At 40.6% G+C, this 27,053-nt stretch overlaps 1 protein-coding gene across 10 annotated transcripts in view; it reads right to left on the reverse strand.

The window, feature by feature from the left end:
- The window catches only part of PRUNE2 (prune homolog 2 with BCH domain), a 183,153-nt gene that overhangs the window by 50,417 nt on the left and 105,683 nt on the right, over window positions 1–27,053 (reverse strand). For 9 of the 10 annotated variants that reach the window (XR_006174479.2, XM_024105415.3, XM_042850568.2 and 6 more), the window contains exons 7-9: window positions 17,659–17,817; window positions 9,037–15,682; window positions 7,736–8,570 (exon numbers count right to left, since the gene is read on the reverse strand). Coding sequence is in view for 9 of the 10 variants with exons in the window: in XM_024105415.3 (XP_023961183.2) it covers window positions 7,736–8,570; window positions 9,037–15,682; window positions 17,659–17,817 (7,640 nt within the window). In the remaining variant the exon portion in view is untranslated. The remainder of the gene's footprint in view (window positions 1–7,735; window positions 8,571–9,036; window positions 15,683–17,658; window positions 17,818–27,053) is intronic. The other variant, XM_042850567.2, reaches the window with a different exon arrangement.

The raw sequence follows: 27,053 nt of genomic DNA on the forward strand, positions 1-27,053 counted from the left end.
AAGATGATGGCTTTGAGATCTCCCTAGGGAGAGGCTGGCCTATAAAGCAGCACGGAGGCAGAGGACTACTATGCAGAATACTGAAGTATCCAACTGTTTATGATTACAACAAATGTAAAAAAATATTTTTTTCTTAATAAACATAATGGGCCAGATTCTCTGTTGGGCCCAGATTGTGCTGACACAGCAGAGACGGGACACCAAGGGTCCTGCTGGCCTTCCTGATTCTCTGCCCGACCCTGGCCTTGGGTTCACACTAGAGCAGCCTGAAGAAAAATATCTGCGGTGAAATCCTGAAGTCACTTGGAGTTTTGCTATAGACTTCTTTGGGATCAGTGTTTCACCTTAATGTTGGATTTTGGTATCTGAACTTTAAAATGGGTGGCCTAAGTCACTAATGGCTTTGACATTATATTCTGTGCATTTGACTAAATAACCAAAGCCCATTTTCAAAGTTTCTTGAATTTGTCTACCCTAAAGGGCTCAGAAGGGCAGAACTGACCCAAAGCCCTATTATTCATGAAATAGTCACAATTTTTTTCCTCCTCGGTATTTTACGATCTCTGTTCTCTGCTAATATAAACACAGGCTCTCTCAGTCAAGATTTCCTGTACTGTTTACATGGCATAACAATTTGACCCTTTCTCTGAAGAGTGATGATGGTGACTGGAGGAGGGCAAAAAAAAACCCTTCCCCAGGAATCATGTTACAAATGAGAGGAGGGCCTGGAATCCTCCTCCCTGCAGAGTACTGTGGGTTGGAGTAGAGAAGGAGCTGAAGCCTCCCCTGTGGAGAATGCAAAAAAACATTTCAGGGGAAAATGCAGATTCAGTAACACTGGAATGTTTTCCAAATTTGTATCAACTTTGCCAACTTCTCATTTCTGGGGAAAAACACACCAAAACTCCCCCCAAAATTGAAATGTTTTGTTTTCACATTTTCAGAATGAAACATTTTGATTTCTCAATTCAAAACCACTTTACATTTTGAAATTTCCTTTAACTTTTTAAATTCTTTTTAAACATTAAAAAATGTTTTAAATCAAAACAAAGTGTTTTATTTGACCCAAAATGATTATTTTTCTTTTTCAGAATTGCTAAAGAACTAAAAAAATCTTATTTTGCCCAGCACTCCTTCTGTCCTGCTCCCCTTCCCATATACACCTGATTCTATTACTGCTCTCACCAATCCTGACTCCTCAAACAGCCCCTTCCTGGTGTTCACGATCCCTTCTCCAGCTCATTCTACCCCTCTTTTCCGCCTCCCACAATTCATCTTCCTATCTGCCTGCCTCTCCAGCAGCCATTCTAGCTTCCTTACCTCTTACTCAATTCTCCTTGTTCCCTAGACTGAACCATGCTTTTATTCCTGCCCCTACATCTCCTCCCCCTTCACCCTTCCATTCTGCCTCAGCCTTTTTGGTTTGTTTGTTTTTGGGGTTTTTTACATCATCCCCATCCTTTAGCTTTTTTTGCTACACCTCTTCTGTTCCACCAGACAGCCCTCTTGAGGTCCATGTCTACCCTGACCTTTGAGCTGCATAAATTCTTTTACCCACTGGGTTCTGATTCTTAAATCTACTTCTAATCCTCAACTATCCTGACATGTGGTAAGGGGAGGAGGCGGATGCAAGGAGTTTATGACACAAAAACATGAAGGGGGAACAGAGACAATGTGAGGGCAGAGCCCACCGGCCGGGGACAAACAGGGGCAGGGCTATCACTGGGAGGGTCTCCATGCTTCTATATATTGTTCCAGTACCTATAATTCCAGTGCTTGTGAGATGAAACCTCTTTCCTCGAGAAATACTCTTATAATTTCCCACCACCACTATCTACCATACATGCAAACATACCTGGGATGATGCCTACAGTAGAGCTGGGCAAATTTTTTTGGTTGAACAGTACATTTGCTGAAAAATGTAAATCAAATTAGGCACATAGTTTCGTCTGGATAAAAAATGGGGAAAAAATAGAAAAAGGTGAAATGTTTTGTTTTGATATTTTTAAATGAAATATTTTGACTTTTTGTTTTGCAATTTAGCTAGATGTATTTTTTTGAAAGAGTAATGAACACCTGAAAACATAACAAATTGAACAAAACCAATTATTTTTCCATTTTTTGTTTTATTTTGTTATGTTTCCATTTTTTTGTTTTAAAGAAAATGTTTTGTTTGATCCAAAATATTTTGTTTGTTTGTTTTGGCAAGAAAACATTTTTTTTTCAGTTTCAGTTCAAAACTAACAGGTTTTTTTTTAAATTGTTTTTTATTTTTTCAGTTTAGCCACCAAACTGGAAAATCAATTTTTCTCTCAGCTCCAGCCTACAGATCCTCTTCCAATGATTGCTGTTGCCTCCAGAGGAGAAGTGGGAGGGGAAGGCCCAACCCCAAAACACAGATGGGGGCAGGAATATACTTCCAACAATATTTTACAGCCTTTCTAAAAATGACATATTTTACAAATATTACCTCGAACATGCACAGAAAAGAGTGGTTATATGTAAGCTAATACCACCATCTATTGTGCCCCAGTCCTTAATTACTGTGGCACTATCCAGTTTCATATAGTTATGTAAGATGAGTTACTCTGCCACAAAAAAATGACCTTCAGACTCAGGAAATTTTACTGTTGGCATCATATCAGCACTAGCAGAGAAAGATGTTATTCTAGACATCCTAGACCTGTACAGTACTCCATGAATTTTTTCTTTTGAAATTAGTCATTCTTGGCTGTTCACGTAAGAAAAGCCATACAAAAAGCTATTTTCTTTCCAATGAGAGTGACATTAATAATGTGCTATCAGATCTTTTTGCATTTTACATGAGGCCAAATAAATGCCAGGACTTATTATTTCTAGTGTTCAGGTCTTATTGACATTGGTTTATGGTCTTTCTTACATATTTTAATGCCAGAAATAATTTTTTTAAAAGATTCTGTGAATGAGGTCAGTCCTCCCTGTGTTATTACATTTCTTATTGCTTCTGTTTTTCTGATATTGTTGTGGGTGTCTCAAGGCAAGGCAGTAGGGAGAGGACCTTCATGGCCTACTACAGACCCTCTCGCAACCTGCTTGACCCCTTCTACCAACTCTTGTCAAGGAATTTGTTCATCTGCCATTAGGAAGTGACAGGACAGTGACTGATTCAAGGAAGGGGGACTTCAAGTTTTTATGTCTTGTTTTTATTTATTGTCTCTCATTCATAATTTCTTCCCCAACAAAACAGTCAAACTGACTACGTTGAATTTTCATAGCTGAACTGTCAGACAGTTACTGGAGGAGGGCAGACAATTATGTAAGCTGCATTTTCTCCTTCCCCTCATTCTACTAATTCAAGGCCTTGATTCAGCAATCGACCAAAAAGAGAATATCCGTAGGTTGTTCCTGTATATGAGTACATGGATGTTCTTGTGGCAGTATCTTGTGCTAACCAACCAGTCATTGGTCTGAGAAATTTGTGCTTCTCTGCTGCTTTAAACTTTATCCTCTAAACAGGATATTTATTTCAGACAAAGGAGCAGCCCCCATTGGGACTTCATGCTGGAGCAAATTAAAGAAATATTTTTTCTTTTTTAATGTGTCACCAAAATGCATATAAAAGAGTCCCTAATGACACACGCCAAATCAGAGTAGTTCCCAAGTTGCTGATTGCTCAATTTATACAACAGGCTTAATAAAATGACTATAGGATTTTGTAAATAATTGTTCCCATATGTGTTTTGTCCCTTTCCATTCGGCAAATACATGTATATGTGTTTTTAATACAGCAGCAGCCTAACTGGCTCACTTTCCTTTACTTCTTTGGGCCTCAACATTAATACAGAGAACAGAAATACCCAGAGCTGTGGGAAAGGCACTTGGTATTTAGCTGTGACTGCAAAGCCAGAGGGGGAGAGTAGACCCATATAATAGGGGGTGGCCACACTAGAAAAATTTGATGATAGTCATATTATATCAAGAGCTAGCATCAGTGTAGGTTCAAGTTGCTACTGTAGACAGAACTCAGGTAGTTTTACCACCGTGGGCAGGGGTGCTGGAACAATTTGTATAGTGGGGGAGCTGAGAGCCATTGAACCAAACTGTAAACCCTCTATATGATGGAAACCACTTTGTCAGGCAGTGCGGCAGCACCCCTAGTTCCAGCACCTATGGCTATGGGTGTGTCTAGCTAGACTGCAATCCCTAAGTGTGATTGCAGCTTGAGCTGACATACCTGAGCTAACTAATTCAGCTAGCTCGGATCCAAGAATAGTAAAGCCACTGCAGCGTGAACTTCAGCATTGGCTCACCCTGTAATTACCCAGGGCTCCAGACGGGCTAGTACAACCCACACTAAAGCACATGCTGCTACAACTTCACTGCTCCAGGACCAAAGATAACTAGATTAAAGCTAGCTCAAGTATGTTGGTTCAAGCTACAATCCCACCCTTTGATTGCAGTCTAGACATACCCAGTGCCACACAAACATGTTCTGAAAAGCCTGAGCCTTGCCCCTATTAGCACTTACCCCATTGCTACCACTGGTAGTAGTTGCTGTAACAGAGGGCCAGATTTTCAAATACTCAGAACCCACAATTGGGCTAGACTTACACACGAGCTCAGCATCCAATATGCTGCATTTCTTTGGAAATCTGGCCCCTTGGGCTCCTAAACAGGACTGAGACCTTCTGAAAATTGGGTTCCAACAGAGGGTGCTGAGCACTTTGATAAATTCAGACCTACAGGGACTCATTTTTCTAGTATCGGTGTAAGACCAGAATCAGCCCCCATATTTTGAGGAATCTCACCAAAAAGTTAGCTGTTTAGTGTTTGCTTCTTCAAAAATTTTCTCAGATCCACAGTGGAGACATAAAAATAACAATTAAAAATTGATATTTAGAATTATTCTCACTTCCTGTGTGAAGACATTAACACCACTGAGTTGTGCAGGCATGGCATGCGAGAAGCCTGGGATGCTGTCTCCATGTAATTAATCAGGGTGACTTAAGCAGGGCCAGCATCTGGCAGCTTTTAATTGAAAATGCTTTTAGTGGGAGGCTAAAGAGCCTACAGCTGACTTGAACTTGTGAAGCTAACAAACCCACATCTTTCTTAAGTAACCCTTCCAATTTGTTGTCCCATTTGGACATCTGTTATGAAAGTCTCAAGGTCAAGCACTGGGACAGAGTTTCCATTGCTTTACTTTTTTACTGAACAGAAATTGATAAGCACCGACCTTCTCTGCCTTCAAACCCCTTCTGAAGATTTGCTTCTTCCTCTATGGCAATAAATGCTAACTGGTATCAGTTAAACTACCATCATCCTCAATACATTCTTGTGCTGTCCATCTATAGACTATAAATAATTTGAGATAGGGACAGTGTCTTCTTCCTTTATGTTTTGTACAGCAACAAACAATGTTTGTTCTTCAAAAAACTAAGGCGCCAAGCCTGCCAAAAATTTATGCAGGTGCTTAACTTTCAGCATGCAAGTAGTACCATTGAAGTCAAATGTGTGCAGGATCAGGGCCTACACTTAAAATGAAACCAATGTTTATCTGAGATAAAAAACAAAATAGATGAAGTATTCTACAGAAGGTTTTTTAACCATGTGTGGATTGAAACAGAACATGAGAGGGAGGTTTCTTTAACTTGTCTGGAGGGAAAAATATCAGTGAGGGAACTATTGAGGTTCTGAGATTGCCAACATTAATCTTAGACAGACGAGGTGGGTGAGATTATACCTTTGATTGGACCAACTTCTGTTGGTGAGATAGACAAACTTTTGAGTTTACACAGAGCTCTTCTTCGGGTCTGGGAACCATACTCAGAGTGGTGTCACCGCTATGTACAAGCCTTGTCTCTCCAATAGCTTGGGATCAACACGGCTACAAAAACACTGTGTACAACACTAATCTTATTCAAATGTGATTTGTTTTTGGCCAGCAAATTGTAGTTGTTTGGTATATTATATGCTGTCAGTACATGCAATTATCAGCGTACGCTGCCGCAGTAATGCATGCAGTGCTTCTTGAAAACAGGCTGACTGTCGACACTGCTGCTTGTTAGTGAAATTTTCAGGATGCCTAAAACAACATGTGAACCAATTATAGCGGGGTAATGGAAGTTCTAAATGTCATCAAGCACTCTGTTTCCAATTAAGTCCCAATGCTGGTATGCAATAAGAAATATCCCTCACAGGGGCAGTATCTAGCATTTCATATGAACAACTTCCCCATTAAAAAAAAAATGCCACCAAACTGCAGCTGTAAAGGGGCAAAGCAAGAACAAGCCAATTAAATCCTTTTATTTGATTCCCAAAAAGAAGCTTCCCTCACACTTCCCAGGATCCTTAGTTTGAAAAACAAAGTGAGGGACAGGTTTAGTTACAGGACTATTGTTTTAAAATGGTGGAGTAGGAAGGGGACCCTAACAGGAATAAGCCCGGCCCACTCCTGTGACATCAGAAAGGGAGCCCCCTAGGAGTCCATCCCGGCAGGAGCAGGAGGAAAGCAGATTCTTCGGTAGCTGTGAGGCAGGGGAGTAGGCACAAACACCCTAAAGACAATTGTGGAGCAGATAGAAGACAGAGGAAGTACCTCCACCCCCAAAATACTGCAATAGTTGGTGCAGAGGAGAGTAGTCACCAGCAACTCCATCTCTCCCTAGAGATACTCAGCAAGGAGGGAGCAGGCATCAGTAGTAGACACAAAGAGCTGTGTGCAACAAACATCATTTTCAGATTTCCTCAGCTATCACTCTAGTTAGAGTGAGAAGAGATGCAGGAAAGGAGCACTACAGCTGCTTTCACTGGCTCTTGGAATCGCCCACGTGAGCTTTGAACTCCCTCACTCTCTTTCCTCTGCATGTAAGGAGGATTGCTTTTTCACTTCCTACAGGAGGGCAGCCTTTCCTTACTGCCAGAAAGGCAGAAGAAATGAAGGAATTGTGTCTGACTAGCCCCCATATTTTCCTCCAGTCTCTCCTCCCTCTTGACAGAATTATGGAAATAATCCTTCCCTCCAAATCCCATCTTTATTGCAGCACCTTGCAGTCAGGTGGGGCTTGATGCTGTCCTCCCAGCTCTCTGCTGGCTGTAGAAGATCCTACTCTTTGTTTACCCTCTTCTACCCTCCCCATCACAGCTGCTTCAGATTCAGTCTACCTTGGGGAGACTTTCTCTGAGACATAGGGTATGTCTACACCGCGAAGTTGTCGACAAAACTTTTGTCTTTCACTGGTACTTAAAAAAGCCCCTCATCCCCCACCACCCCGTGAAAGACAAAAGTTTTGTTGATGCAAATGGCAGTGTGAATGCGGCTTTGTGCTGCCGACAAAGCTAACGCTGCTCGCAAAGCTAGAAGTTTTTTGTCGGCAAAAGTGCCGACAAAGTACCGACAAAGAGCGTTTACACACGCTGACTTTTAACAACAAGGTACACAGCCTTGTTGCTAAAAGCTGTGTGGTGTAGACAAGCCCATAGACTGGGATTGGAATTATTCCTGTGAGGGAAAGGTAATCCCTGGGGTTCCTATAATCTCCTTCAAAATTATGAAACAATTTTAAATGGACCCACTTTGGGGTATCACTAACCTAGGGTCTGTTTGTTACAAAAGGAGAGAGAGAAATCCTATAAATACAACTAATACTTTATTTTTGAATGTTGTCACCTTTGTATGACCCCCATCTATTTAAATAACACTGACCATAGTTTCCTAGAAGTTTCTCATAAAGAGAGTGTGTGGGCATTTCCTTACCCTGATACTCGATTTAGTTCTCTTTCACTGTTGAGAAATTCTGTTTCCTCCTCCATTTCTTGTTCAGTTACCATGCCATCTCCAGGATGCTGCTGTGAATGCACTTCCCATATACCATGACCACCAACAACCTGCAATAAAAGAGCATCTGTCCTTATGATGCTTGAATTCTTGTCCTCCATCATCAGACTGTCTAAGGGAGAATATTCCTCTTGTTCAAATGATTTGTGAGGGGTTTTTTTTAGCTGAACTCCAGACTGTTTGTCATGGATCAGCTCCTGGTCTAAAACTGTTTCCAGTTCTTTGACAGAATGTCCAGACCCTGAGTCCATTGTTTCTGTCCTGCTTGAAATTTCTTCAGGTGATATATCACTGGTTTCATTTTTGCCCAGCACTGTCCAACCATGGTCTTGCACAGGGCTTTCAGGGGATCTCTTTTCATCACCCCGTCTTTGAGGCAAAACAGAAGGACTTTTCTCTGCTAAATGAAAAGAACCCCATTCACTACTCAAAAAAGATTGCTCTTTACTTTCATTTATTATGGAGATTGACTGAAACGTATCCGAGGAGCCTGCTGAAAAGGCTTCATGAGACTCTGTTTGTTCAGCCACATTAGCTTCTTGAAATGCAAAATCACTTTCCTTTGTTTCAAGGATATCCTTCTTCACAGATCCATTTTCTTCAGCAGTAACAAGGATGTAATCCATCTCTAGTGCAGTCTGATCTTTGTTCACCCATGTCCTCATATCTTCCTTACTCTCTGTACTTGTCAGTTCAGGGCTCTCAGTGGAATTTCTTCCATTCCCCTCAGTATAAAGGGAATCACTGGCAGCTTCTAAAATGAAAAACAAACAAAATTTTAGTTTTAGCAGTTAGCAATTATTGTTTTTCAAGTGAGTCCTGTAAAGTAAACCCATTTTTATTTGTTTTTGATAGTCTATGTTCTGTGTTAATTTATTCTTGAATTTTATATTTATTTATTTATTTATTTATTTATTTTGTGGTAGTGCCTAGAGGCCAGTGAGGCTGGGGTCCTTTATGCTAGGCATTACACAAATATGTGGTAAATGACTCTCCCTCCTTCAAAGTTTCAGTTTTTGATCTAGCTACAATGAAGAGAATATAGATCTTTCCAAGGTCCAGAGTTTCAGGAAGACACATGTATTCCAAATGCCATTCAGTTAAAGTCTCACCATTCAGTAACTATACTGAATCTTACTGTTCAGTAGCAATACTCTTTCTCAGACATTTACTACTTTGTCCCATTAACTTATTTTATTAGACAGTGCATAATTTCTTACCATTGGGTGATCCTGTGACTCCACCTGCTGGTGAACCAGTATTACTTGTTTCTGCTTCATGTTCTAATCCTTTCAAGGTATCAGAGGATTCAGGCATCACTTCAGATTCTACTGGTAAAGATCCCAATGCATGGTCTTCCTGGTGGCATTCTGAAAATGTGTCAAATGACGGATCTTTGGTAATGCTGTCTTTGGTCTCTAAAAAGCCCATTTTATCTTTTTGAGGAGTAAGTGGAGATAATGGCATTTCCACCGAAACATTGCCAGAAAACTGCTGCTTTAATGAAATCTCCTTTCCTCTCTCTCTGCTGCCAGTGGCTTCTGTAGTAAACGATACATCAGCTGGAGAAGAGTACACCACTGGTGACTGTTCATTAGGTGATTCTTTAAACCAAGGATTATGACTATCAAGCAAATTTTCAGGTGCTTTTACTACATTGTCAGCATGCTGACTAACTGCAGCATCTCTATCATTATCATCCAATGAGGTTTTTAAGAAGAGTGTTTGTTCATCAGTTGCATCCCTTTCTACTGCTACTTTGTGTTTACTGTCTAATATTGTCAGTTTGCTCACTTCACCTAATGACTGCATGTTAGTGATTGAGGTATTGGAGCTATTTTCTATACCAGTCTCATTCCCATCAACACACATGTCTGATATTTCTACTTTATCAGTAGTCACTGCTCTATGGTGAATAGCAGGAATTTGGCCAGTTTCAGCTGAGACACTCAGATCTTTTATGCTTTCTTCTGAATTATCAAGGGGAAAGAAAGCAGTGGCAACTAAATGTCTCTGGGAGCGAACTGCATTGACTGAAGCTGCAAGATTATTATTTTCATAGCAAGTATCTTTAAGATTTAAGGAAGCCATTCCCAAATCTTCAGCAGAGGCGCCTGCTGAATCTATTAGTTCAACAACTGGTTTCTTTTCTAAATCAGATTTTTTCAAGATATTTTCCTTTCTGAATTCAGAAGCTTCAAAAGCTTTCGGAGATATTAGCTGATCAACCTGTGTTCCATCATTATTTTCTGGACTATTTCTATCAGGATATGTCTCTACTTTGTGAGTTACTAATTGCTGTTTAAAATCACAGTCTGCTTCTTTGCTTATATTTGACATTGTGAGAACCAACTGACTAACTTCTCCTCCAGCCTCAGCCAACACATGAGTAGATTGTGAAGATGCATGCTTAGCTACATATTCATGGCAAACATCAGGCCTGTTTGAGGCCTGTGAACTGCTGTCTTGGTCACAGTGACTTAATATATCAGGATTTTCACCATCAGCTTTCAAAATGAAAAGCTGTTCAGCATCAGTCCACAAATCAGGATCTACTGAGAATAGCTGATTACTTTCTGGAGTCTTGTCCTGTAAAGTACATGGGGAACATGTAATTTGGGGAACTTCAGCTAATTCATTCCATCTCAGGCTTGACTTTTCTATCAGTTTTTGGGATGAGTCATTTGCAATGAAAGCATTTTTGGGGGAGCTGCAGACTTCTAAAGTTCCACTGGTATTCCATTGTTCTTGAACAAATAGATCTTTATTTGAAGTGTTCAGTATTACATCCACATTATCTCTTGAAAGATCAAGTATTAGGTTTTCCTGGGCAAATGTGTTTGGCATATCTGGTTGCCACTTTTCTGAAAATGGATTTTTAGAAGTATCTTGATCTCCATCAATTGTGACAAAAGGTTGCTCTTTTAAATCCCTTTCTTTCTTACCCAGTGCCAGTGGATCAGACAGTTTAAGCTGTACAATATCTGGATCAATTTGACTCTTGTGAATATTCTCGGAATGCACTATACTTTCATATTTCTCTTCATTAAAGTACAGAGGGGGAGACTGATTTGCGTGGCTACCTGGATAAGCAGGATATGCATCTTTTAGTTCTCCACTTTGTACTGGTGCTCCCCAGGCATCAAACTTAATGTTTGCTAATTGATTAATTTCTAAACCATCATCTGAATTAGAATATTGCCCTTCTATTGGTTTGTCTTTATGCGGTTGTGAATTCCACCATTCTGAATTGTCATCTGGAAATCCAAATGTTTCAATGGTGGACCTTTGATTTATTTCAGAATCAGTTTGCAATGATATATTCCATGTATCTGAATTCTTTGAAGAATACTCTTTGTTATGTCCTGCTGCAGAAGTTGGGGCAATATAGTAATCCATTGTACATGAATTCCAAACATGTGGGTGGTCTGGATTTTCATGGAAAGTATTCACTTGAAATTCTCCCTGACTTGTTTCCCAACCATCTAAATATTCAAAAGCTTCACATGTATCATTGTTAGTTGTGTTTAAGTGTATAATATCCTGTTCCATTGATATATTCCAAGGTTTTACATTTTCAGAGTTTTTATTTAAGATGGCCATCTGAACCTCTTTCTCCAGTTCAGTTTCAGCATCTAAACTGTCTTCAGAACTCACTGCATTGGATTGTGCATAATCATGTTCTTTAGTTTCAGAAACTTTATGCTCATTTGCTTGATAGTTGGAATCTATCTCTATCACTGCCTGAGGTGCGTCTGAATTTTCAGAATCCTCATTTGCTTCAGGACTTGATATAGAAGATACTGTATCATCATCTACGTGTGCATTCCAAAGATCTAAATTTTTAGGAACTCTGTGATCATTGCTCTCTTCAGATTCTTCCTGACTTTTATTCTCAAAGCCCCCTTTTTCAGGAGCTTTTTCTAATTTATCATTGGTGATATTCCAAATGTCTTCACTTTCTCTATCATAGGTAGCTGGCATGCTTCCCCAAACATGCACATTTGCAGAGGCATCACTTATATCAGGGCTTGTGGCACTGGACTGTGTATAATCATTTGTTGAACCACTCCATACATTATCCTCTTCACAAACACTTTTGATTTGCGTATCTCCTGGAAGACTACTCATGGTGTTTGTTATTTCAAGAACCTCACTTGTCTCAGGACTTCTTCCAGGAGACTGTGTATCTTCACATGTGTGTGAATTCCAAACACCTAGAATTTGGGGGAAATCATGATGAGATGTGATGTCAACATATTCCTCATCTGGAAGTTTATTCACAGATTCTAAACCTTCAGAAGCATCACTTCCCCCAGAATCCATTTCATGTGATAATGAATTATCTATAATAGACATATTTGTAATGTCAGACACTTCAGCAGATTCAGAAGAGGGATTCACTTGAATTTTAATCTGCAGAGTCTCACTCATGAAAGGTGTTTCATGAGCATCACTTATCTCTGGACTATGTTCAGAAAAACCTAATTCAAAACTGCAGATGTCTAAATTGCTAGGAACTTCCTCAGATAAACTCTCTTGAGCCGCTCTTAACACCTCTGGTGCTTCATTTATCAAAGGACTTGATGCAACTGATTGAGAGCTACTCTTCACAGACTCATTCCAGATATCTAGATTTTCAGGCACTGTAGGAGAATGATTTTCTTGGCTATCCTCGTCTCTGTTATAACTTTTAGAGGCACTTTTCATCTCGGGACTTGTTGCACCCTCTGTAGCGACACTTTCCTTATCAGTACTTGGAGGAAGTGACTGTGATATATTACTATGGCTGTAATTTTGTGGATGACAGAAATCTAAATGCCCAGAATGTCTTTCTTCCTCAGGACTTGTTGCAGAAGATTCTGCATTGTTCTGCAAAGGTCCTTTCCTCTGTTGCTGATTGGCAGGGTTAGACGAACAAGAAAAGGGCATATTTATTTCTGATTTCTCTGTTTCTAAAGCCTTGTAAATGTCACTGTTTCTTATTTTTTCTGGTGAGTTAGGAATTTCAGATGTTGATGTACTTTCTTCTGAATCTGTTATACATGATAGTTTAGATAACACTGATGGTGACACTCTGTTATCTTGCATGGTTGTATTCCAAACATTGCTAATGGTTAGCTGTCCACTCATCTCATCCATTCTTTTATATTCATCTATTCCTTGTTGAGAAGTACCAGAGATACCATTATTCTCCCATCCTGCCTGATGATTCTGCTGAAGGTGTACACTCCACAGATTCAACTGTGGCTCTGAAAGCTGAGTTCTCACCTCTGAATCTTTATTAATGCTTCCTTGTACTTGCCCATTAACTGAAACCTCATTTTCTAAGTCACTTGCTTTCAAGTCCAAACCATTACCCATCTCTGAAGTTCTTGCAGATAACTGTGTATCCCCAAGGATGACCCTGTTCCATATTTCTACATTTTTTTCAGCTGCAGTTGGTCTGGTATTCAATCCACCATGTGGCTGAGATAAGTGGTTGATTGTTTGATTATAAACCTGCATGACTCCAGTGTCCTCAGAACTAGAATAACTTTCACTGATATTCTCATCACCTGAAAAATACTTAGTAGCTATTTGTTCTGAATTCAGTGAAACTGTACAAGTGTTTGGAAGAGCAGTAATTTCAGAGTTTTCTGCTTTTAACTGACTGACATTATTAAGAGGCACATTCCACATTTCTGTGTTTCCTGAGCTTAGAAAAGGCATGCTTCTAGTGGATGGTTGTGGTAATGATGCCTTATCTGTTTCCTCCAATATTTTAGGTTCATCTGAATTTGAGTTAATCACTTCATCAAAAATTGTTTCTCTGTCAAAATGCTTGTCCTCATTTTCCCTTTCGTCCCCTATAAATGTAGGTGATATGTATGAATCAGATGTTGAATAATTGGTATCTGGTGGAGAAACAACTAAATCGTCACCTGCATTTGATGAACTAAAGTCTGAGTATCTATATGACAAGACAGAATCTTCCCATGGAACCAGAGTTTCTAGTACGTCTTTCTCTATGTCTTTTTCATACGGATCCCAGACATCCATATTTTCAAATTGTTTTGGTCTACATTTAGTGTCACCTAATACATTTTGATTTTCTATGGCTAGATTTGAATTGTTCTGCATATTATCAATTCTGGATTTTGTATTTTCAAATGTGCTGTATTCTTCCACTGGATAAGCTCTCCCTTTGTTCCAGGCTTCTGAAGATACTTCATTGTTTGGGTTTTCAGACTCATTTTCTGCAGTGATGTCTGAAGAATATGAAAGATTAGTTTTGGACATGGCCCAGGCTTCAAGACTCCTCACGGAAGCTTGATCAGTGTCCAGTTTTGGCATACTCCATACATTTTCTGAGGGGTTAGTGCCATCTTCTTGATCAAACTCTGTCCAAACATCATAAGATTCTGCATCGAGTTGTCCACTTTCACCTACACTGTTACACCATGGAGCTGATATCACTGGGGTCAGTTGACTGGACTTCCACAAATCAGTAAATGCTTCCATTTGTTGTTTTGTCTCCTTTAAAGATGCACTTTGCCCGTGTGAGTGTTCAGTGGTTTTCTTCTGTAGCTCTAAGCTATGTTTATCTAGGACAGGGTTAAACTGATTCTCCCACAGACCTGTTCTTGAATATTCCATCTGCCTTGGTTGTTTTTGCAGGAATACAGAATCTGAGGCTCTTCTATCAAAGTGCTCCCGAAGTAATGGGCTTGCTTTACGATCTTTCCATGAATCAGGGCTTTGAAATACAGATTCCTGTTCACTTGAACTCCATGCATCAGCATTTTTAGAATCTAATTCAAAACCATCCCACCAGCTTCCGTACCTAGCACGTGACTGAGAATAGCCTGCACTATCTATTTCATTAATTTTTGTAATTACATCTTGTGGAAAAAACAAAGGTGGTCCATTATCTAATGGTGAGCTTTCTACAAGACTGTTCATAGGAGTTGGTGGAATTCTTGTTTCAACATTTTTCAACACCCCAGGTGAAGAATCATCATCTTCCACTAAATCTGTCAAACTTGAAGTTTTTTCAGACAAATCTCCAGGATTTTCTTGCCCAAATTCATCATCAAATTCTACTAAATTGTCTTCTTGATTTGTAGTCATTAGTAAATCGGTTGAATAATTAGCCATGTCATTTTCTGATAGATTTGTCTCATCAAGTTCTTTCTGCACAATAGGTGGTTGTCCTTCTGATGAATCACTATTCAGGAAGAAGTCATCTGCTGGGGAATAATCAACAGAATGAGAAGTAGATTCAGATCGAATTGTAACCATAGGTGCTAGATCAAAACTGAAAAGATCAAAGTTATCACTGTTGTTTCTAGATTGAGGTTGTTGTTCTTCTGGTATTGCCCCTTCAGGAATGGGGCTATAGGAATCAAAGCCTGGAAGGACACTGTGATGAGCACCTTCTGCAACTGGGCTATCATCACTGAGAAAAACTGAGCTCTCCTTGGAAGACCTGCTGCTTCTAATGGTAGCCAATCCACTGTCTGGACTCACAAGGTCTATATTAACATCAACATGGGCTTGGATAGAGCCATTGAGATCTTGAGGATTTTCTATAAAGTTGACAGAACTGGGCTGTGGTTCTATGTCAGAACCATATAGCTCCATGATACCAGAAGATCCCTGTGAAAGTGGAGCACTCCCAGCAACAGCTTCAGTAGAAGAAGTTCTGCTGTTTGGTACCATTTCTGGCTGTCTCCTGTTAATAACTTCTTTAATTATTAGAAAAATTTGATCACCAGTCACCAAAGTATTGTCTTGGTGATAAACGAGGAATTGGTCACATCCACATTCTAAAGGATCCAGCTCCAGGCAAGGATTCTGACATTCTTCTAATTCACAGCAAATCTGTTGGAAAATACAGTGGTTTCAAAAAGTCATTGTAAGGATAGTTACAAATGTACACTAACAGTATTATTCCCCACCTATTCTTGTTGGCTGATTTCTCAGCTATCTTGCTTTACCTATCTTTTTAATGAACTTTGAACACACTAATCCCCTTAAACTCAAGAAGATCATTGCATAACATTTATTATTTAATTAACAAATAAACTCAGATTTTTGTTTGTATTCTATTCCCAATGGGGGAAGTACTTATTTAAGCCACTGTCCTGCAATCAGATCCATGTCTGTGAGCTCCTGGGATGGTACAAAGTCTCCTCAACATCAAGTGGGCTCCACCCTGGTACAAGGCTCTGCCCGTGCAGATCCATTTGCAGGATTAGCACCTCAGTGTGCACTGCACTTAAAATCATTTAAAAACAAGTCTAGAATACTAAAAATCATTTTCATGTAATAGTAACAACTATATGGTGCTCAAAGATCCAGTGAAATATTTATACTATTCATAACATCAAATCAAAACCTTGAATCAGAACCCTTTCACATTTTGAATAGGTAGCAGGAGTCTGATTTAAATTCCTGGATCTCAACCAATTCCCGTAGTCTGGTTTACAGGTTGGAACCAAAACTAGAAATTTGTTTCTTCCATTTCTGGATTGGATGTGGCCAAAATTACCTCGTGAGATTTTCACCTAAGATGAAGAAAATCTTACAAGATGGGCTCAGAGTGGAGCTCAGAAGCACTTCCTCCATTTTCGACCGAAATTTTTGTTGCTGTTAAAACCTAAACTCAAATCAGAATCCGAACTTTATCTTATATCTAATCCAAATCTAAACATGAAAACAGTCCCTTTTGTTTTTCTCTCATTTATATTGTATATGTGTTCACAACCCAGTGATCAGATTGCCATGCATAGGCCACAATGAAACACACAATCAAGTTAAATCAACACAAAAATGTTCTGAACATTTTTCATGAAAAGTCATCTGTACATCCCCTTTCTCTTTCTTTTGACCACTGGATCTTGCTGTATGACTGCTCTGGAACACTGACAAATACAGTAGTGTTTTGTTATGCAATACATAAATAATGCAAGAGATAAAGTGGATGCGGTAATATATTTTATTTGACCAACTTTTGCTGGAAGAAGGAACAAGCTCAAATCTGGGGAAGAGCTCTGTGAAGCTTAAAAGCATCTTTCTCCATTCTTTCATAAACAGAAGATGGTCTAATAAAAGATACTGCATCACCTACTTTAACTCTCTCATATGCTGGGCCCAACATAGCTTCAGCAATACTGAAACATAATAATGCAAAACATAAATAATGCAAAAAGTGACAAAGAGTCCTATGGCACCTTATAGACTAACCAAAAGCTTATGCTCCAATACGTCTGTTAGTCTATAACAGGGGTCGGCAACGTTTGGCATGCGGCTCGCCAGGGTAAGCACCCTAGCGGGCGGGGCCAGTTTATTTACCTGCTGACATGGCAGGTTCGGCCGATCGCAGCCCCCACTGGCAGCGGTTCGCCATCCCGAGTCGATGGGGGTGGCGGGAAGCAGCGCGGGCGAGCGATGTGCTGGCCGCGGCTTCTCGCCGCCCCCATTGGCCCGGGACGGCAAACCGCGGCCAGTGGGGGCCGCGATCGGCCGAACCTGCCGCGTCAGCAGGTAAATAAACTGGCCCAGCTCACTAGGGTGCTTACCCTGGCGAGCTGCGTGCCGAACGTTGCCGACCCCTGGTCTATAAGGTGTCACAAGACTCTTTGTCGCTTTTTACAGATCCAGACTAACACGGCTATCCCTCTCATACATAAATAATGCAGTCATTCCATATCCATGACAATAAAGTGTTATAGCACCCACACCATCACATGTTAAATGGTTATTCAGTGTTTAACCCATTTAATTATACAACAACTATTTTCAAGCACACTCAGTTCAAGAAGGACAATGTTTCATTCTTTCTTTATAGTACTTACTTGATTGCATAGCTCTAAGTTTTCTGAGTACACCACTATCTGTCGCTTAGTCTGCTCGTCCTCTGATAAATAGTTGGCCAAAATCACAAGAACATCAAAACTGTATTTATCTATAAATGCTTTCAGGTCACCAGTGATATTCCTATGAAATATGCAATCCTGGAATATGACAAGAAATTATATATTAAAGGATTTGATAGCTTATTCCTAGAACTCATCATCAAAGATATATTGGTTTCCACAAAACTTTTGTTAAGAAGGTTCTGGGGTGAGAGACAGACACTCTATAGTTAGATGGTTAGGGAACTGACCTGGGATGTGGAACATTCTCTGTTCTTTCTGATTTAGAACTGAATTTTTCATCCTACAGCACTCAAAATCAAGAATAACAGAGACTTGACTCTGGGTCTCCCACATCAGTGCCTTAACCACCAGGGTACCTGTGCACACATGCACAAGTCCTTTTTTGTGAAAATATTTGAGAGGTTTTGGTTTTGTTCTGCATTGGAATGAAAACAAATTCTGAAACCCTGGAAGTTTTCATAAAATGGAATTGTCATCCTCCGGGCAACTCTATTTGTTTCCCTTGCTCTTTAGAGTTGAATGTTTGGGCAAGCAATCAACCATGTTAAAGTACAAGTCAGTGTGATAGCATGGGTATAACTGAGAGCAGAAACCTATCCTAATCGTTATAACAACTATCACCAGCCTTAATAAAGTCAAATAACTGTTGTGATTTCAAGAACCATCCTCACAGCACAATTAAAAGACACATAATTTTTATTCACCATTTGCAGTATATCTACCCTCTTAGAAGTTTGCAATTACCCTTGCCTTACCTTACCTATTAATCTGATTTGCTATTGTAGGGCTGCTTATGAGCAATGGGCTGCTACAATGTCCAGAATGGAAACAAACGTTTCCAAAAAATTTAGATATAAAGGATTTATAGATTTTTGTCATAATGTTATATTTAAAATAACTATGCTAATAGAATGTTATTAAGGTTGCAAAGTCAAACACTGAAAAATTAGGAAAAGCCACATTCAAGTTGCCTGTGCATCTTTGATTTTCTCATAAGAACATAAGAAAGGCCGTACCGGGTCAGACCAAAGGTCCATCTAGCCCAGTATCCTGTCTACCGACAGTGCCCAATGCCAGGTGCCCCAGAGGGAGTGAACCTAACAGGCAATGATCAAGTGATCTCTCTCCTGCCATCCATCTCCACCCTCTGACAGACACAGCCTAGGGACACCATTCCTTACCCACCCTGGCTAATAGCCATTAATGGACTTAACCACCATGAATTTATCCAGTTCTCTTTTAAACGCTGTTATAGTCCTAGCCTTCACAACCTCCTCAGGTAAGGAGTTCCACAAGTTGACTGTGCGCTGCGTGAAGAAGAACTTCCTTTTATTTGTTTTAAACCTGCTGCCTATTAATTTCATTTGATGACCCCTCGTTCTTGTATTATGGGAATAAGTAAATAACTTTTCCTTATCCACTTTCTCCACATCACTCATGATTTTATATACCTCTATCATATCCCCCCTTAGTCTCCTCTTTTCCAAGCTGAAGAGTCCTAGCCTCTTTAATCTCTCCTCATATGGGACCCGTTCCAAACCCTTAATCATTTTAGTTGCCCTTTTCTGAACCTTTTCTAGTGCCAGTATATCTTTTTTGAGATGAGGAGACCACATCTGTACGCAGTATTCGAGATGAGGGAGTACCATCAATTTATATAAGGGCAATAATATATTCTTAGTCTTATTCTCTATCCCCTTTTTAATGATTCCTAACATCCTGTTTGCTTTTTTGACCGCCTCTGCAAACTGCGTGGACATTTTCAGAGAACTATCCATGATAACTCCAAGATTTTTTTCCTGACTTTTAGCTAAATTAGCTCCCATCATATTGTATGTATAGTTGGGGTTATTTTTTCCAATGTGCATTACTTTACATTTATCCACATTAAATTTCATTTGCCATTTTGTTGCCCAATCACTTAGTTTTGTGAGATCTTTTTGAAGTTCTTCACAGTCTGCTTTGGTCTTAACTATCTTTAGCAGTTTAGTATCATCTGCAAACTTTGCCACCTCACTGTTTACCCCGTTCTCCAGATCATTTATGAATAAGTTGAATAGGATTGGTCCGAGGACTGACCTTTGGGGAACACCACTAGTTACCCCTCTCCATTCTGAGAATTTACCATTAATTCCTACCCTTTGTTCCCTGTCTTTTAACCAATTCTCAGTCCATGAAAGGACCTTCCCTTTTATCCCATGGCAGCTTAATTTACATAAGAGCCTTTGGTGAGGGACCTTGTCAAAGGCTTTCTGGAAATCTAAGTACACTATGTCCATTGGATCCCCCTTGTCCACATGTTTGTTGACCCCTTCAAAGAATTCTAATAGATTAGTAAGACACGATTTCCCTTTACAGAAACCATGTTGACTATTGCTCAACAGTTTGTTTTTCTATGTGTTGGACAATTTTATTCTTAACTATTGTTTCGACTAATTTGCCTGGTACAGACGTTAGACTTACCGGTCTGTAATTGCCGGGATAACCTCTAGAGCCCTTTTTAAATATTGGCGTTACATTACCTAACTTCCAGTCATTGGGTACAGAAGCTGATTTAAAGGACAGGTTACAAACCTTAGTTAACAGTTCCGCAACTTCACATTTGAGTTCTTTCAGAACTCTTGGGTGAATGCCATCTGGTCCCGGTGACTTGTTAATGTTAAGTTTATCAATTAATTCCAAAACCTCCTCTCGTGACACTTCAATCCGTGACAGTTCCTCAGATTTGTCACCTACAAAAGCCAGCTCAGGTTTGGGAATCTCTCTAACATCCTCAGTCATGAAGACTGAAGCAAAGAATCCATTTAGTTTCTCTGCAATGACTTTATCGTCTTTAAGAGCTCCTTTTGTATCTCGATCATCAAGGGGCCCCACTGGTTGTTTAGCAGGCTTCTTGCTTCTGATGTACTTAAAAAACATTTTGTTATTACCTTTGGAGTTTTTGGCTAGCCGTTCTTCAAACTCCTCTTTGGCTTTTCTTATTACATTCTTGCACTTAATTTGGCATTGTTTATGCTCCTTTCTATTTGCCTCACTAGGTTTGACTTCCACTTTTTAAAGAAAGTTTTTTTTATCTCTCACTGCTTCTTTTACATGGTTGTTACGCCACGGTGGCTATTTTTTAGTTCTTTTACTGTGTTTCTTAATTTGGGGTATACATTGAAGTTGGGCCTCTATCAGGGCCGGCTCCAGGCACCAGCTTAACAAGCAGGTGCTTGGGGCGGCCAAGGGAGGGGGCGGCACCTGCAGCAATTCGGGGGCGGCAGGTCCTTCACTCCCTCTAGGAGCGAAGGACCTGCTGCCGCCGATCGCGGCTTTTTTTTTCTTTTTCCCCAATTGCCGCCGCCGGTCGCGATTGCGATCGCGGCTTTTTTTTTTGGTTGGGGCGGCAGAAATGCTGGAGCCGGCCCTGGCCTCTATTATGGTGTCTTTAAAAAGCACCCATGCAGCTTGCAGGGATTTCACTTTAGTCACTGTACCTTTTAACTTCTGTTTAACTAACCCCCTAATGTCCCTTTTACATATGCATTACGATATAGGCTTTAATTATATTATCACATACTATTTTATTCACAGACTTCCTGCCTCATTCAGTACCTAAACCAATGCTCTTTGAAGTCATGCAATTCTTTCCAAAATAGTGACAGGTTGTAATCTCCAGCAATAGAGATATATTAACAGGTCCTACAAGAAATAGATATGACACAATGTAGTTTCAAAATTTGTACACAAATTATGACTATCATAATTCACTGAATAACAAATACACATAATTAAGAAGAAGAAAATTGCACCAAATACTATTGGGCTAGATTCTCATTTACTTAAGGCCCCTCTAAACCACCATTGACACTGTAAATGGGCTTTAAAGCGGGTCTAAATATACAAAATTACAGTACAAAATTATGTTGACCTAATTTACGGCACCGTAAAGCCACTGCAGTAATTAAATCGCTTTTGCACGTCCACACTACTCTCCTTGTGTCAGCGGTGAGTGTCCTAACCAGGGTATTTGAATGGATTTAGTTGCCTTATGTCAACCTAACTCTGTAGTGTAGACCAGGCCTTAGATTTTCCAACATAAACCAGGTGTATCTCTTTCAAGTGTTGGTAACAGATACACATGCAGTACTTATGATCTCTGTCTTTCTTTAGTTCTCAGTTCTGACAGCCACCCAGTGAAATAATGAGCAAAGTCTGAGAAAACATTTGTATTCTTCCCTTATGCTTGTGCTATTTGTATTTGAGATAATTTATTGTTGTCTTCTAGCTAAGCACAATGTCATATGCTGTGATGGTTCTTCTGTTGCTGCTAAGCTATGCTGTCCCTGAATAAACAGTAGTTCATCATCAGTACAGCACAACTGTATATACAGGTTGGCATTTTATTCCCACTCCCAATTCCCCAACCCCCATCGGACTTCTACCTGATAAATTGCTGTTTTAGTTACATGTATACAAATACTATTTATTAATCTGCCCAAACATGTCCAAAAATGTGTTTCATCTTCCCTTAAGTTAAAATTAAAACAAAAACCTCTTTTTGTCAACTGTTTACAAAGTAAAAATATTGTTTTTCTACATTAAAGATGCATGTCCATCTTGCTATTTGTGTGGTATGTAACAATGAGATTCAATGAGTGTTAGGATTGCTACACAATGAACACTGAGTGTCAGAACAATGAGTGTCACTGGGATTGCTACACCCAAAAAAAGCATCCTATTGTTGGGCATCCATATCAGGTTCCAATAGACTTACATCACAAATAGTGCACAATGGCAAAAAGCCGTGAGAGACTGTGGTGAAATGGTCTGAATTTCCAAAATAAACACATTGCACATCTATTATCCTTTCTGAGGGCCAACTTGGCACATGTGCTGAAAAAGCCCAGCGTGCATCTACGGGGAGAGCATGGCCATCTGTCACCTTTTTGCTCCTAGGGGCAGTGAGGGGCCACTGCAGTCTCTAGTATAACTTAGAGCAGCCTCAAGACCACATCAGTCACATGGGTTCATAAAGATCTCCTAGAGGATTGTATACAGTCTATGACTGCAGTCATGCATCCTATGCCAAGGGGCACCTGGAAGGTGCTGACAAAGAGCTGGCTATGCAGACTCAAAATCATCTAAGGATTCTCCCACAGCAGGGACTTTTCAGTTTATAGTACCTCCCCCCCCCCCCGCCCCGCCTTTATGCTACTGGAGCAGCATAAAGGGGACTTAACATGGGCCAGAATCTGGCCTGCAGCCTGTTTGTTGGCCATACAAAGTAACATTAGTTAATTAGGGCACTAAATTATGTTTCAATCCTGGACCTCATACTAACACTCCTTTTTAGTTTTTATATTGGATTTTTCTCACAATAAAGGAGTTATTAAACATTCTTTAGAGAATAAATGATCCAGTTTAACAAGAAGCTAAACGAAGATGGATTTGATTATCAGAATTCCTATCTCCATTGGGGCAGCAAGAGTAGACAGCAGAATTGTCAAGAGGCTTTAGACTGAACCACATTACTACAAACAGTGAATGGTCAATATTATACATGTCATTACAGATGCTCTGACCAAAATTGGCCAGGTGCTATACGTTAGATTCATGCTCTGAAGTCTGGAGTCGAGCATTCCTTGTTGACAGTGTCACCAGAGGTGCCAAGGATTGAAAGAAGTATGAGGATGAACTATAAAGATACTATCCCTAGACATTTTTTCTCTCCAGTTCAGGGATGAGCAACACCAGGAGGTCAGTGTGCCCACCATTTGCTCTCAACCTCTTGTGCAGATAAAGAGATGATTGTATCAGCTGACTGGGATTATTTCTGTCTTTCCAGGCACAATTTAGGAATATCAATATGGCAACTTTAATTATTTTAAATGGCACTAAATACGTTTTAAAATACAAAATACAGAAGTTGGATATCTTGAGTCAGAAAATAATAGTCTAGTCATACTTTTTTTCCCTCAGCACAGGAAAGATTGTGGGGAGTGGAGTGCAACCAGACACCTGGATTCAGCTCCTTGATTCCTGGGATAAGTTTTGGCCCTGATGCAACTTATTATTATTTATTTGTATTACCATATGACTAGGAGCCCTATTCATGCACCAGGACCCTGGTGTGCTAGGCACTGTACAAACACAGATCAAAAAACAGCCTCAGTCCCAAAGAGTTTACAATCTAAGTATAAAACAAGAGACAACAGGTGAATACAGACAAGCAGATAGGAGAGTACAAGGATACAATGAGACAATATTGGCCAGCATGATAGACTGTGATCTAAGCACAACAATAGGCTGTGATCTAAGCACAACCTATCCATTGTCAAATTGTTTGTAGATACCAGTGCAACTGCTTTAAAATAAATGAACGGATTTATATCAGTGAGACTGAGGACAGAATTGGCCAAAGGGTGCCAGATTGAACACAAGCTTCCAAGGTCAGGAGCATCTATGGGAGGACTGGGGTAAGGCTGTGTGAATAGACTGAGCCTAGATTTGGGAACCATGGCACATTTCTAATAGAAGTGAACTCCAATCCCCTCTTGATTTCAAATGGGTTCTGCATTTCATGCAAACTGCTCACACAGCCCTAATATAAACACAAATATTCTAACTGAAACCTTTATGATTTATGCTAGCCAATTCCCATTATTATGTTTAAAAGATTCAGTATTAATAAATTATGGAAATGTTGACAGGCAAATGATTTATGAGAACATAAAATGCATAAATTATACATGTTATTTATTCACTTTTTGTCATTCACTCTATAACTGGTAAACAAAGATGTTTCTCCATTTTTGCCACAAATTGGTTTTCTATTTATTTTCATCAGGCATCCACGGAACTTGTGGGATTTATTATTTAGGGCCTGATTCTCATTTACATTAGATCCTCTTTGTACCTACCTGGCAGTGTAAAGGAGGTCTTAAAGTGCATATAAATTATTTTTTGCCTCAGTACGCTCCTATTCTGAATTCTACCATTCCAACACGGTCTGAAACTAAGATTGTCAATCACAAAAGACATTAATTCCATCTGAGAGGAAGACTAAAAGTTGTGAAATTGTTACTGCAGGGGAGCAGCAAAAATGGAAATGGAAATACTCATTTTTGCAACTTCAAAGGTGTTTTTACTAAATGGATCTAGCTAATTACACTGCCCCCAGAGCATTTTTGTATCTGGTTCTGTTAGGGTTCTGTACTATAATAAACTTATATTTCTTCAACTTTCATATGTTGTATGATATGAGTGTAGCCCGGGGTGGGCCAACTACTACATTTTAATCTGACCCGCAAGCTCCTCCCGGGGATCAGTCTGTTTGCCCCGCTCCACATGTGCCGTGGCTCTGCGTGGCTCCCCGAAGCAGCAGCATGTCCTCCCTTTGGCTCCTATGTGTAGGGGCAGCCAGGGGGGCTCCACACGCTGCCCCAACCCCAAGCGCCACCCCCACAGCTCCCATTGGCTGGCAACATTGAGCTGCAGGGGCAGAGCCTGCGGACAGGGTAGGGTGCAGAGCCGCCTGGCCGTGCCTCCACGTAGGAGCCAGAGGGGAGACATGCTGCTGCTTCCAGGAGCTGCTTGAGGTAAGTGCCACCCGGAGCCTGCACCCCTGACCCCCTCCAATACCCCAACCCCCTGCCCCAGCCCTCATCCCCCTCCTGCCCTCTGAACCCCTCGGTCCCACCCTCCTGCACCCCAGAGCCTACACCCCTGGCCGGAGCCCTCAGACACGCACACCCGCACCCCAACCCCCTGCCCCAGCCCTGAGTCCCCTCCCACACCATGAACTCCTCATTTCTGGCCTACAGTGCCAGCCGGAGCCCTCACCCCCTCCCGCACACCAACCCCCAATTTTGTGAGCATTCATGGCCCGCCATACAATTTCCATACCTAGATGTGGCCCTTGGGCCAAAAAGTTTGCCTGCCCCTGTTGTAGCCAGTCTGGCAATTTTGGGAAGTCTGACTGTACCATTTATATATTCTGGTTCATACTATAAAATTGCTGTATCATGGAAGGCCTCTCTGTCTCTGAGGATCCACCTTTGCTGGTTAGCCTTTAAGCTATATATCTCCCAAATCAGAGACAATAGCTCATAGTTAAAGACTATCAGGGCCTGAATAGGCCTTCCTTGGGGAGAACAAAAGAGTAACTGTCTCCTAGGGAGTAACCAATTCTCCTTCAACAGGTAGTTGGGAACTCAGAGTGTGGAACCTTACCAAGGGCAGAACAAAGATACCAAGGTGGTGATACTACCTTGTAAAAATGACTCACAGGAGTAAGACCCACGGAAACACACAGGAATTTTGGGGAAGAGGATGGTCTGACTAAGCTCAGGGAAGGCAAGCTTGTGGGAGAAGGCCCAATGTTTCAGAATCCAAGCAGTGCACTAAAGCAGAAGGACCCTGGATGACTACCCATTACTCTTGCCCAACCCCAAAGAACACTCTAGAAGAGTGGTGAGGAAACAGAGGGAGGGAAACACGTGTTGGGTTTATTATTTTTGTGTAGCTGTGTGCATTTCTCATGCTATTAAAGAAAGAGCAATAGGGTTTTAGAAGTGCCTGTGTGTGTTAAGTGTGTTACACCTACCAAGTGCTCTCTTTAAGAGGTAAACCAAGAGGCACTCACCATCTAGTGGAGTTATATGAGAGGGTGTGTTTAAGTAATGGGAGAACCTGAGTGGTCAGCACTGCTTTTCAGGGCTGGGCAAGGAACCATATGGTCACAGCTCCCAGGAGAGGCTGCCATATAGAAGATCTGTACCCCAAGAGTGTGCCCAGAGGCCGTAAGACAGTAGGAGGGCCTGGACTTTATTCAGACTGTGGAGGCTTAATACACATGGCATCCAATGACTGGATCCTCTCACAGCAATCTGCTGAGTGGCCGAGAGGTGCTGCTTGGTGGAGTTGTGACAGCCAGGGATTCTTATCTTGGGACAAGATAGAAATAGTGGCTCATTTTACATGCCTTCCTTTCATTCCATTCTCCATGATCTCCTAGAAGATATCAGGAGGAAATGTCTAAGTTGTGGCTGTGTTATCTAGGGCTTAACCTTGCTTTTTGTGTGTGTGTGACTGCATAGTCTAAGGGGAAGATTTTCAAAGGCACAAAGAGGAGCTAGGTGCTCAGCTCCCACTGAAAGTCAACTGGAGTTAAGTACCTAACATGCTTAGACACACAAGGTGGGATTTTCAAGAGTGCCAAACTCCCTGTTGAGAATCTTCCTCCAAGTCTTCAGTATCTGGTGATGGTGAACATGAAGAGATGGAGGATACAACCCAGAGAGTAAAGCTAATAAGGTATTTGGGGA

The sequence above is a fragment of the Chrysemys picta genome, chromosome 6 (assembly GCF_011386835.1).
Source record: "Chrysemys picta bellii isolate R12L10 chromosome 6, ASM1138683v2, whole genome shotgun sequence".
Classification (NCBI taxonomy): domain Eukaryota; kingdom Metazoa; phylum Chordata; order Testudines; family Emydidae; genus Chrysemys; species Chrysemys picta.